At 43.3% G+C, this 14,067-nt stretch overlaps 1 protein-coding gene across 19 annotated transcripts in view; it reads left to right on the top strand.

Annotated features, from left to right (window-relative positions):
- dtnb (dystrobrevin beta) overlaps nucleotides 1–14,067 on the top strand; it is a 448,064-nt gene that overhangs the window by 204,312 nt on the left and 229,685 nt on the right. For all 19 annotated transcript variants that reach the window (XM_033021441.1, XM_033021431.1, XM_033021442.1 and 16 more), the window contains one exon: nucleotides 8,450–8,604. In XM_033021441.1, coding sequence (XP_032877332.1) covers nucleotides 8,450–8,604 — 155 coding nt within the window. The remainder of the gene's footprint in view (nucleotides 1–8,449; nucleotides 8,605–14,067) is intronic.

Raw genomic sequence — 14,067 nt, forward strand, 5'->3', positions numbered from 1 at the left:
TCTGAGCAAACTTCCACTGAATTCAGCCAGAAGTTTGCATAAGTTACGGGTGCAAAAATAGAGAGGTCAAAATGTACAAACAAGGTACACACAATTGCTGGGGAAACAGCAGCAGCAGCAGCAGCATCTATGGAGCGAAGGAAATAGGCGACGTTTCGGGCCGAAACCCTTCTTCAGACTGATGGGGGGTGGGGAAAGAAAGAAGGAAAAGGGGAGGAGGAGGAGGAGCCCGAGGGCGGGCGGATGGGAGGGTGGGAGGAGACAGCTAGAGGGTTAAGGAAGGGGAGGAGACAGCACCGACTAGCCAAATTGGGAGAATACAATGTTAATGCCATAAGGACGCAAGGACCCCAGACGGAATATGAGGTGCTGTTCCTCCAATTTCCGCTGTTGCTCACTCTGGCAATGGAGGAGACCCAGGACAGAGAGGTCGGATTGGGAATGGGAGGGGGAGTTGAAGTGCTGAGCCACCGGGAGGTCAGGTAGGTTATTGCGGACTGAGCGGAGGTGTTCGGCGAAACGATCGCCCAACCTACGCTTGGTCTCACCGATGTAAATCAGCTGACATCTAGAGCAGCGGATGCAGTAGATGAGGTTGGAGGAGATACAGGTGAACCTTTGTCGCACCTGGAACGACTGCTTGGGACCTTGAATGGAGTCGAGGGGGGAGGTGAAGGGACAGGTGTTGCATTTCTTGCGGTTGCAACGGAAAGTGCCCGGGGAGGGGGTGGTGCGGGAGGGAAGGGAAGAATTGACGAGGGAGTTGCGGAGGGAGCGGTCTTTGCGGAAGGCAGACATGGGGGGAGATGGGAAGATGTGGCGAGTGGTGGGGTCACGTTGGAGGTGGCGGAAATGGCGGAGGATTATGTGTTGTATTTGCCGGCTGGTGGGGTGAAAGGTGAGGACCAGAGGGACTCTGCCCTTGTTGCGTGTGCGGGGATGGGGAGAGAGAGCAGTGTTACGGGGTATGGATGAGACCCTGGTGTGAGCCTCATCTATGGTGGCGGAGGGGAATCCCAGTTCCCTGAAGAACGAGGACATTTCCGATGCCCTGGTATGAAATGTCTCATCCTGGGAACAGATGCGGCGTAGGCGGAGGAATTGGGAGTAGGGGATGGAGTCTTTAAAGGGGGCAGGGTGGGAAGACGTGTAGTCCAGATAGCTATGTGAGTCAGTGGGTTTGTAATGTATGTCGGTCAGGAGTCTGTCCCCTGCGATGGAGACAAACAAGCTTGTAACAAACAGTTACAAACAAGGAACTGATTAATACACAAAAGGACGCTGATTCTGGAGTGACTCAGCCCAGTTGACCTCAGACCAGGTTATGAATTACTTTTCCATTGCACGGAAAAATTAGCATTGTCCTTATGTATCGCCCCACGTAATGTGTCCGGTTATATCAGGATTATATTTACATCTTACTTTTCTCGTGGAATGGAAGCAAAACCGTTTAAGGTGCAAGCTGTAAAGCAGCATCCTCATCACGTTCCTGTGGAAGGTCAAGCTTATGCATATTAATAGTGTGCGATGGGCTTAAGACAATCAAATTGCTCGTTCTTTATGGGAAACCCGCCGACAGAAAACTATTTTCATTGGTGAGTGTGGAGGAGATCTGGAAGCCTTGGGCAAATTGAATTGTTTGTGACTTTCTTTATTTTTTATTATTTTTTATTTATATTTTTTAGCGTGAGAAATTCTGTGATCAACGTGAGAGCGTGAGAATTGTGCGAAATTTGTGAGTCTCACGCCCAATGCGTGAGAGTTGGCAGCCCTGTACAGATCACAATTAGGGAGGATAGACGACTAAACATCCTCCATGATAATTCTCAACACTGGTACCCTACAAGGATGCATTCTCTGCCCCATACTCTTCTTCCAATATACTCATCACTGCAGCCAAACTCTACTCTAAATCCATTTACAAGTTTGCAAATGACAGCAACGTAGTGGGCCGAATCTCAAACAATCACAAATGTGTAGGAAGGAACTGCAGATGCTGGTTTAAACTGAAGATAGACACAAAATGCTGGAGTAACTCAGGCAGCATCTCTGGAGAGAAGCAATGGGTGATGTTTGGGGTCAAAACCCTTCTTCAGACAAGACAGAGAACAGGAAGGAGATAGAGGGCTTATTAACATAGTGTCAAGCCAATAACCTCTTAATGTCAGCAGGAGCTAGTTAGTTACTTCATGAAATGAGTTGGTGTACACGCCCCAATCAGCATGATGTAGGGATGGTCGAGTGCTTTTAGTTCCTCAGTGTAAATATCATCAATAATTTATCCGACCACAGTGAAGCTATGACCAAAGAAGCACACCAACCTCTCTACTTCCCCAGAAAACAAAGGAAGTTCAGCATGTCTCCAGCGCTCTTGCCAACTTCTGCAGGCGCACTGTAGAAAGCATCTAATCGGCAGCTTCATTTGGCAACCACTTTGCTCAAGACAACATGAAAATGCAGAAGGTTGCGGATATAGCACAGTTCATCACACAGACTACTCACCCACTGACTCCATCCACAATTCACACTGTCTTGGGAAACATTTAGAATGTTTTGGGAAAATAGCCAACATAATCAAGGACTATTTTCACCCCGGTCATTCCCTCTTCTCCACTCTCTTGTCAAGCAGAAGATATAAAAGCTTGAAAGCTCACACCACCAGATTCAAGAACAACTGCCCTGCTGTTATCAGACTACTGAATGGTGTCTCATTAGCTGAAGTGTATCCCAATCTCCCAACCTCATTGCAGACATTGCAGTTTATTTTAGTCGCACTTTCTCTAATTGTAATGCTATAATGCTGGAATTATTGTGTATTTTCGTGTTTTTCTCTACCCTGATTTTACTATCTGTTGTACTTGTCTGTGGTTTGGATGTACTCATATATGGTATGATTTGATTGGATAGCATGCAAACAAAGTTTTTCCACTAGATCTTGGTAAACATGACAATAATGAACCAATACTAATACCAATACTTGGTTCCAATCTATTGTTCTTCATTTGATTCTTATGATGTGATTTCCTTTACATTGGAGATACTAAATGCATATTGGGTGATTATGTTTTGGAACATCTACGTTCAGTCTGCAGGGGTGACTATGTCCTTCCTGTTGCCTGCCATTTTAATTCTCCATCCCACTTAGTACCGTATCTTCAGTTTGGCACATCACAGTATTATGCAAAAATCTTATAGCTCCGCTATAAGATTTTTGGTATTATGGACTAAATATTGAATTCTACCTTCAATTTCTCTGCCTATATCAGTCATCCTTCTGTGATTTTAGTTCAATTTGTTTTTTACGTTTGTTCTTGTTTGCTGGAAGTGGAACACATGACCTGCTTGACTTCCTGCTGTGCATTGCAAAACTCCTGCATTATTTTATCTATGTCCTCACTCTTTAACTGCTTCCATTTGTTCATTAATAAGATCATCTTATTTGCAGCTCATCCCCATGGTCACTTAGTTTCACCCTATCAGAAAAAAACAATCCAAGTTTGTATTGCGAGCGTTTGGCCACAAACCTGATGAGAGATGTACTGGCGTTGGAAAGAAGGTTTACGAGAATAATCCCAAAGATGATTGGACTGACATATGATGGGTTCTTGATGCCTCTGGGCCTGTACTTGCTGGAATTTAGAAGGATGATCTCATTGAAACTTACCAAATAGTGAAAGGCTTGGATAGAGTGAATGTGGAGAGGATGCTTCCACTAGTGGGAGAGCATTGGACCAGCGGGCACAGAATAAAAGAATGTCCCTTTAAGGAGATGTAGAGGAATTTCTTTAGCCAGAGGGTGGTGAATCTGTGGAATGACTGTGGAGACTTTGGGTATTTTTAAAGCCGAGTTTGACAGGTTCTTGATAAGTGAAAGCGTTAAAGGTTAAGGGGAGAAGATAGAAGAATGGGGTTGAGTAAATGACAGAGTAGACTCAATGGGATGAATGGCCTAATTCTCCTCCCAGGTCTGATGAATTTATGAACTCTATAGCGCGTAATCCAGGCAGCATTATGGAAAGCATCAAATTTTGCCGCAACTTTTGAGATCAGCTTTTTAAAAAAAATAGATTTGTTTCACATGCATTATCTGCACGCTGATTATGCCCCACTCAATTATTCACCCTGTGCTTAACATATCAGTCTTGTGTAACACTTTGTTTCATTGTGACTAACATCAATCTCTTTCTACTTAATATACACTAAGTGTGAAGCCCCCCAAAAAAGATTACATTAAATGTATTTGTATTCTTACTCTATTTGCATACTGTGTGTGGGATGAAAATTTGAGAGTTTTCCATTATCCGGCAATTTCCATTATGCGTCAGCAACCTCCCACCCTATTACAATTCCCACTCTCCATTGTGGAGGATAATGGTGATGCTTGTTTTTAACCAGCTTTGCTGTCGTGACATGCAGAGTATTGGCTCTCTACAAATGATTATTCCCTCAATTGCCAGCCATAATGGTGGTGAATTTCTCCCCCTCCCCCTCAGCAATTTCAATAATGCATCAATTATCTAATACACTCTGCAGTATTTACCCACTGCTTTTGTGAAAGTTTAGGTTGTTACTCCTGGTTGTTTAGGTTGTTACTCCTGTAATTTCTGATGAATATTGTAATTTTCAGTGATTTAACACTCAATGGTGATTTTTATGTAAAGGTTTTCTCTTTGAATTATGCCACGTGCTGGCGACCAACATATTTTGATATCCATAGCAAACTTGATCCGGCCACCGATCCCACTGACTTCCTCAACCAGACATGACATGGTTCCCATAGACAATCTCTAAATACCGTTTCTCAAACAGGTTCATGTGATAGGAGCAGAATTAGGCCATTTTGCCCATCAAGTCTACTCCGCCATTCATTCGTGGCTGATCTATCTCTCCCTCCTAACCCCATTCTCCTGCCTTCTCCCCATAACCGCTGACACCCGTACTAATCAAGAATCTATCTATCTCTGCCTTAAAAATATCTATTGACTTGGCCTCTGCAGCCTTTCCTTTGCAATGGGGATATGGGGAGAAAGCAGGAAAGGGGTACTGATTTTGGATCATATTGAATGGTAGTCCTGCACCTATTTTCTATGTTTCAATGAATTCCACAGATTCACCGCCCTATGACTAAAGACATTCCTTAGCCACATCTTAGCCATGTGTTATTTGACAGTCACTTGAGACACTGTTCCTCCAGTAGGCTGACTAGCTGGAGGACCAGCTTGCCATTGACCTTCGGCGATCTCTGCCTCTGAGTGGGGAACCAGGAAGATCCCAAAAATAGGAGTGTCCCGGTTAAACCAGGTGTCCTCTCATTTGTCTGCAAGAGTTATGACAGGAGATGACAGCATTCATCACAAATTGATAATGCAATTTCCCTGTTGCAATATAACTAAAAATGTTAAGCTCTAGTAAATCAAAATTATTTGCCAGATTTATTTTTGAACAGGTGATGACCCTGCTTTAGAGTTCAACTACAAATGTTACAATAGGATAATTGAAGAAACAGAGTTTCTTCATCCATGTCAATGGTCCATGGTGCTTTTATTGTCACATGTACAACATGCTCGCACATGGTGAAATTATTTCAGTCCCGTAGAGTATTACCATACCCCTGACCCTGATTAGCAAGTGGACAGAAATAGAGCCCGCATGCAAGAAGCACCATGTTTTGCTGCCAGGTTATGGGGAGAAGGCAGGAGAATGGGGTTAAGAGGGAGAGATAGATCAGTCATGATTGAATGGCAGAGTAGAGTTGATGAGCCGAATGGCCTAATTTTGCTCCTATCACTTATGATTTTCCAAGTCCACGCAATAGTTGTCAGCATTTCAATTCATTTATTAATTAGCATGTTGTTAGCGTTTCAATTAATTTATTTCTGAACTTTTGTTCAGTGACTTATTTATTGGCTACCGATTGAACGGTGAAAAGTTTGTTATATGTGACAGGCTTTATTTGATTTAGTCTTGTTGTCAATTCCAACACCACTCTATAACCAGTTGTTTGAGGCCCCCATGGTCTTGTTTGCTTACTCTTCAGTGGCATCCCTGTGGTACTGCATTTGTGAAGTACTTAGCTGTTGGTGACATTTGTTTGAGCAGCAATCAGAACATTATCATTGTGCAATGCTGATGTATTCTCCTGTTTTTTTCAGGAGTTCAGGTGTAAGGTTGTTTAAACATGCTTTCCTGGATGAAGTGGGCATTACAATCTTCGCTGGTATTTATATACCTCCTTTATAGATGGTCTCTGGAATTGATTTTTCATGTCACAACAATGGAAGTATAGAACTTTACAGTAAAACTTAGTTGCATACATTTGTGTGCAAATGTTACTTTGGACATACAGCGCCGAAACAGCCCCTTCGACCCACAAAGCCCGCGCCGACCAGCGATCACCCCTTACACTAACACTATCCCACACACGAGCGACAATTTGCAATTGTTACTGAAGCCAATTAACCTACAAACCTGTACATGTTTGGAGTATGGGAGGAAACCAGTGCACCCATAGAAATCCCACGCGCTCACAGGGCGGACATACAAATTCCGTACAGACAACACCCGTAGTCAGGATCAAACTTGGGCCTCTGGCTACAGTTCCCAGATCAGCTCACGTCCCCAGGACTAGCTGCAGTTCCCAGATCCGCTCGCATCCCCGGGACTGGCTACAGTTCCCAGGTTCCCAATAAATACGCCTGCGGGCCGGATGATTTTGGGTTATGGGCCGGATCTGGCCCGTGGGCCGTAGGTTGCCGACCCTTGTGTTAGAGGCCTTTGAAGAAAAGGGTGATGGGTGAACGAGACATTATGAAATGTGAGCTTGTCAGATGTCAGTGTTGTTGCATATCTCTGTAAATATTACTGTGGCGTGTGGTTGCTGAATAGTGAATCCGCAGCTAGACCAGAGTCCTGAATAGCAGTATCATCATCTCCTGCCTCCCATTGTGCAGAATTTTAGAAGCATCTGCCTGCTAATTATTTCTAATTAACAAGAGAGTTTGCATGTTTATTAGGAATATTATTATTTTAAAAAAATGTGAAATGAATGAAATAATAGTCATGTATGTTTAGAATGACTGAAATGATGGCTTTCTCTTTTCTTGCACAATTTCTTCCAAAGCTAGGCTGATTCAGATCATGCCTTTAACTTCCAATGCTGCTGTGCAGCAAGGTTGGGCATGTAACCTTTTGCAGGCCTCCCTAATTTGTCCCTTCAACGGATTTGCTGGAGTTTGTGCCACTTAAATGCTAACCATGTTCTTTTTAATTTGGGTAATTAACCAGAGAATAACATAACATTTTTTTGCCATTTCTCTAATTAGCGTTTCAGAAGTTAATTGAACGAATAAAAAAAAGTCTAGTCAGCAGTTTAATAATAATTACAGATAGATTAAGTCACAGAGCTCGAAGCATTGAAGCAGGCTGTTCGGCCCAACTCGTCCATGTTGACCAAGTTGCTTTACCCAGCGAATCCCTCTTGCCTGCACCTGGCCCATATCGTCTAAGCCTTTCCTCTGCATGTACCTGTCCAAATATCATTCAGCTGTTGTAATTGTAATCACCTCAACCACTTCCTCACCACCCTTTGTGTGAAGGTTTCCCCTTGGATGTCTTCTAAATCTTTCCTCTCTCACCTTAAACTTACACCCTCTTGTTTCAAAGTCTAGTACCTGGGGAGAGAAGACTGGCCATCCACCCTACCTATGCATCTCGTGTCAGTTCTTCGCCTTCTAGAGAAGAGTCCTAGCCTTTCCTTCTAAATCAAACCCTCCAGACCCAATAACATTCTTGTAAATCCTTTTGTAGCATTATTAGTTTAATGACATCCTTCCTTTAGTAGGGTGACCAGAACTGTACCCAGTAGTCCAAATGTGACCGTACTAATGTCTTGTACAGCTGCAATGTGACATCCCAATTCCTGTAATCGATCCTGACTGATGAAGGCAAATTAACACAAGAGCCAGTAGGCTGTCACTGGGCGTTTTTTTTTAGAAAATATGTGATCTCATGCCATGGATTAGAAATTAATTGGCAGTGATACGGAAATCATTGAGATAACATGTTAACCTGGGTTGTTAGGTAGTGGCACGGTGAATCTCAGTTTTTATTGCTTGGTCTGTGGCTTCGTAATTGCTGCTGTTTTGGTAACTTGCAGGCTCGAAGTTGACTGGAATATCCTTGGGTGTTGCTTGTTTCCCTTAAACTGGATGTAGGCAGCTATTGGCAATGTGATGCTTGGACTGCTGATTGTTTTTCTGATCAATTACAATTTTTGACAATGAATTGAGACACTTGGAGCCACTGGCCAAGTCTGTTCCTGTTGCATGGCATTTTGCCTTGGTTTGCAAATGTTCAACAAAGATTTGCACCAGTATTTCCATAATCAAATTCTATTCAGTTTTTTTAAAATATCTTTACCAACTAATCTCTTTATAACATATGTTTACAGATACTTTCTCACAAATATCTGACTCCAATGGAATAATGATGTACGTGAAGTTCGACCAATTCCTCCAAGAGGTTTTGAAGTTACCCACCGCTGTATTCGAGGGCCCATCTTTTGGCTACACAGAACATGCTGTACGGACCTGCTTCCCACAACAGGTGAGATGTATTGAGCAACGTGGCCCCAATTTTATATCAGCTCATTATCAACAGCATTGTTCAGTGCTTGTAGTGTATATGGTGCATCGTATATGAAGAATGTTCGTTGCTTGAGGGCTGATCATGTTTTAGGACTGAGAGTTGTATCATTGTCTGGATATTTTAAAGGTTATGGCAGGATGGGTTGTAGGCACAAGAATCTGGACTCTTGAGAGAAATACAAAATGCTGGATTTACTCAGCAGGTCAGGCAATGTTTGTGGAGGGAATGGATGGTGCGGCAGTTCATTTTTGGCCTCCTGAGTGTAAAGCTAATGAACTATTAAAGTCCGTGTTTTTAATCATGTTTGTCTGTGCTGATTAGTTCACAGCAGATTCATCTGCATTGTGACACAGAGACTATTTATAAACCACCGTGAGGAGGATAGAAGGAAGAACAATGGAGGAGCCGGTGTGGGGGAACTGCCGTGAGGGAGGGGGGGGGACAACAATGAACATTGGAGGAGCCGGCATGAGGGAACCGCTGTGAGGAGGGGGAGTATGAAGGACGAGCTGGCGGGGGTACTTTGTAACTTTGTCATCGCTGTTTATGTGGCGACTATTTGCATACCTTGGGGATGCAAGCAAATAATTTTGCTGTGACTTGTCACATGTGACAATAAAGTATTCCATTCCATGTAAAGGAAATCAAAAGATTAGCATATGCAATTGAAGAAAGTGGAAGTAAATATATTCTTGGACAAGAGTGGGGCAAATTGTTTCCAGTGAAAGATTTATTCAGCAATTTGAGCTGCACAGATCTGAATTTGTTTACTACAGCCATGGTGTCCAGTTTGCCAGCAATAAATTAGCGGCAATGGATTTCATACTTTTGGTGCATCCATTTTTAGGGCACTTCTCGTGAGAACGCGGGTTTCTATGTTAAACATTTTCTGATGTTAAAAACATTTGGTTGGCTGAACCATATTAAAATTCCCGGCCAACATACTAAATCCAGTGTTTGGCTTTCAATTGGATGGTATAAACCACTGCCAAATGTTTCCATATGGAAATATGATGGAAATATCTGCCCAGCTGCAAGGCAGGTTTCTAAATTATCTTCATGGTGAGAATTTCCTCACAGGAATCAGCAGTAAGGTGCCTCTTTACCTCAGCTAAACTCAAACAGAAATGTTTTACCTTGTGACTTGGACAGTTATTGAGTGTTTAACTGGCTGCCAGTTTATTCAAAATAAAGTTTGCTTAATACTTGCTTTCTTATGGTGTTTTAATACTTAAAATGCTACATTACCTTTGAAAAGTCCAGACAGTGCTGATAATGAACTGTCAATCTATCCAATCTTGGGATAAAGAGATTTAAAAGAATAGAGCAATTGGACGGTAATTGATCCTTTTTTGAGAAGAGCACATAAAGAGTCGACATGACAATAAACTCACTTGAACTTGAACTTGAACTTGATGACTGAAGCAAGAGTGCTTCGAAGAAATTCTCTCAACCCATGACATTTTACCAATAGTTATGTTTAATATATTAAATTTAAATTTAAATTTATTTATTTATATAGCACATTTTTAGTCAACTTGCATTGACCCCAAAGTGCTTCACATAATTACATCCACACACACAGGCAAAGGTGGGTGAAGTGTCTTGCCCAAGGACACAACGACAGTATGCACTCCAAGCGGGATTCGAACCAGCTACCTTCCGGTTGCCAGCCGAACACTTAGCCCATTATGCCATCTGTCATATTAACATGTCTTGAAATAGCTGATTCAAATCTCTAGAAATGTACAGTAAATTAACTCAATTTACACGTTAGCTTGTAACTTTTGCAAGGCTTTTGAAGTTGGCTGAAAAGACACTTTTCCGAAGTTCAATACTTAGCTGGAGTTTAAAGCGCGTATTTCTGTGTCGTTCTGCAATTGTGAATTTAGTGTTTTGAATAAAATTAAGAGTCAGGGTGGGATCAGGGAAATTGGAAGGATGGGGGAGGGAGAGAGAGGATTGTTGCCAATGACGAATGAAGTGGGAGCTAATCAAGATGGGGTTAGGACAGTTGTGTAGGAAGGAACTGCAGATGCTGGTTTAAACCGAAGATAGTCACAAAATGCTGGAGTAACTTAGCGGGACAGGCAGCATCTCGGGAGAGAAGGAAAGGGTGACATTTCAGGTCGAGTCCCTTCTTCAGTTGTGGTTGATGCGGGAGACAAAGAACAGGGCTGCAGGGACAGCATGACCAACCACCTAGAGAAACGCGTTTAAAGATGAACCAAGATGAAGATGTCTACGGCATTAGCTCAGGTAAAGACGGGTGCCTTTAATTAAGGAAGTAGCAGGCCTCAGTCCTCTGATTATGTTTTAGTTCAAGAGTGCGAGTCCCTTCCTGTTTGTACGCCTCTAAGTTGAGCCATTTTAGATTTCGTTCAGGTTTATTATTGTCAGTAAAAAGCTTTGTTTTGCATATTATCCAAACAGATCACATGAATACAATCAAGTCAAACTCGTACAAAAGGGAGAGCAATGGGGAAATGGTGCTAGATTTACTGGTAGTAAAGAGATTTAAAAGAATAGAGCAATTGGATGGTAATTGATCCTTCTTTGAGAAGAGCACATAAAGAGTCGACATCTTGCCGTCTGGCACCAAAAAGTAATTTGGGCAATTATTGCATGCGATTTAATATCATTATGTCCCTCGTATCACAGTGACTTCATGCCTGTGGTGTCATGCAGATTGAGAACAAAAATGTGTCAATATCCCACCATGGTCCAAGACCAGATGGCTGAAAGCTTGAGTGAGGAGATAAAAGTTCGCAACCCCCTTCTGTCTGCGTTGGCCAGATGACTATTTCTTCATGGAGTAGATCAGGCTTCCTATTGCTGACTAAGTTGTGATTATGGTTCATTTTCCAGGTGAATAACGTACTGAAATGTGTGTTCAGTGAAAGCATATCTATTGACTGAACATATCTGTTGGTTTTTCAACGCAAATTCATTTTTTATACTTTTCTGCACCATCAAACATCCATAATCAGCAGATTATTGGGTATGAGTGTTGACTTGGGAACTAGTGATAAATTCCTGTTTGATTTGTGAAGAGTATAGTGGATCTTTCATGTTATGGTGTTGGGGATAACACCGGGTTCGGCAGTGACCACACAGACATTTGCAGTAGGGTGAACTCGTGTCATATAATTTCATTTACAGTGGTAAGGAAGTCCAGGACCGCATGGGGCACTATCCCTCGACATCATTGTCGAGACATTCTTGCCATAGAGGGAGTACAGAGAAGGTTCACCAGACTGATTCCTGGGATGTCAGGACTTTCATATGAAGAAAGACTGGATAGACTCGGCTTGTACTCGCTAGAATTTAGAAGATTGAGGGGGGATCTTATAGAAACTTACAACATTCTTAAGGGGTTGGACAGGCTAGATGCAGGAAGATTGTTCCCGATGTTGGGGAAGTCCAGAACAAGGGGTCACAGTTTAAGGATAAGGGGGAAGTTTTTTAGGACTGAGATGAGAAAAACATTTTTCACACAGAGAGTGGTGAATCTCTGGAATTCTCTGCCATAGAAGGTAGTTGAGGCTGGTTCATTGGCTATATTTAAGATGGAGTTAGATGTAGCCCTAAAGGGATCAGGGGGTATGGAGAGAAAGCAGGTACGGGATACTGAGTTGGATGATCAGCCATGATCATATTGAATGGCGGTGCAGGCTCGAAGGGCCGAATGGCCTACTCCTGCTCCTATTTTCTATGTTTCTATATTTCCATCAGAGTGCATGTGCGGTGGCGCTGGCGATGCCAGGGTTGACCCGGCAGCTCAGTCCTAGTCTTCATGTCTTTGTGATGTGGTGATCTTGGGCTTTCCCTGCAGTGCACCCATGCCTTGAGACGAGGTGCTGGTGCTCGAGTTTATCCTGGCAGTTTAGCTTTGGGCATGATGATGCGGCAATGGCAGTCTCTGGATTATCCTGGTGGCTCAGCGGCACTGACGTCTCAGGCTTGTCCCGACCTCTCAGTGTTAGTCTAGGGTAGAGGCACTGGCTGTCTAGGGTTCCTTCCTGCCAGTTCAATCTTGACCATACAATGGCACAGGTGGTTTTGGGTTTGTCCCAGTGGCTCAGTCTTCCTTGAACCATGACAGGGGAACACACCCAGCAGGGCGGCATGCCTGGGTGTTATAGGGAGTAGGCTGACAAGATTCAGGTGGCCAAACCAAAATTAGCAAATTGGACCCAGCTGTTACCAATGATGCTTCTTCTTCTTCTTGCGTATGGCTTGCACAGCCTAAAGTTGTCGGACAACTTGTTCTATTTGACCTTATTTGATTGTGCACACCGGGTTGATTGCATTTGTCAAATCGTGAAGGTTGCAATCTCAAACCCCACCAATGATGCTGAGGACTTTCACCTGGCTCAGCCAGTGATGGGGAACAGAGCATCATCCATGTTCTAGGGAAGATGTTGTCCAGCTGGAAAGGGTACAGAAATGATTTATGAGGATGTTGCCAGGACTAGAGGGTTTGAGCTATAGGTTGGAACTTTATTTATTAGAGCACAGGAGGATGAGGGGTGATCTTATAGAAGTGCATAAAATCAGGATAGGAACAGATCGGGTAGATGCACAGATTCTCTTTCCCAGAGTATGTGAATCGAGTACCAGAGGACATAGGTTCAAGGTGAAGGGGAAAAGATTTAATAGGAATCTGATGGGTAACATTTTCACACAAAGGGTGTTGGATGTATGGAACAAGCTGCCAGAGGAGGCAGTTGAGGCTGGGACTATCCCATTGTTTAAGAAATCGTTAGACAGGTTCATGGATAGGGTGGGTTTGGAGGGATATGGACCAAACGTGGGCAGGTAGGACTAGTGTAGCTGGGACATGTTGGTCGGTGTGGGCCGAAGGGCCTATTTTCTCGCTGGATACAGTAACTCTATGACTCTCTCCAGAGGGCGCTGTCACATTGTGTACTGGGCATTGGGACCAGAGGAGACGGTGTAGTGAGGAAGTGGAAAGCACGGAACTGAGGGATCATTTCTACTTTTGATTGCCTGAGGCGAGTTACCTTCGGCTAAACGTTGGGATAGTCCCTGCATCCACTACCTCCTCTGGCAGCTTGTTCAATACACCCACCACCCTTTGTGTGAAAAAGTTACCCCTCAGATTCCTATTAAATGTTTTCCCGTTCACCTTAAACCTTTGTCCTCTGGTCCTCGATTCACCTCCTCTGGAAGTGGAAACTTATCACCCATTTCCCAGTACCTCCACCCCCCTTTGTGTCACCCTTGTGTAACCCAGGACATCACCCAGGAGGAAGCCAATGTCTTCAGGAACTATAGCCTCTCATTTGAGACAGACCTGCATGGAAATTGAAGCATAAGATTACACAGCCTCTGGAGATTGCTTCAGCAATCACTGCAAAAGAGGTGAATACCATTTCAACTTGACTTTCCTCTCAA

This window comes from Amblyraja radiata, chromosome 5 (assembly GCF_010909765.2).
Source record: "Amblyraja radiata isolate CabotCenter1 chromosome 5, sAmbRad1.1.pri, whole genome shotgun sequence".
Lineage (NCBI taxonomy): Eukaryota > Metazoa > Chordata > Chondrichthyes > Rajiformes > Rajidae > Amblyraja > Amblyraja radiata.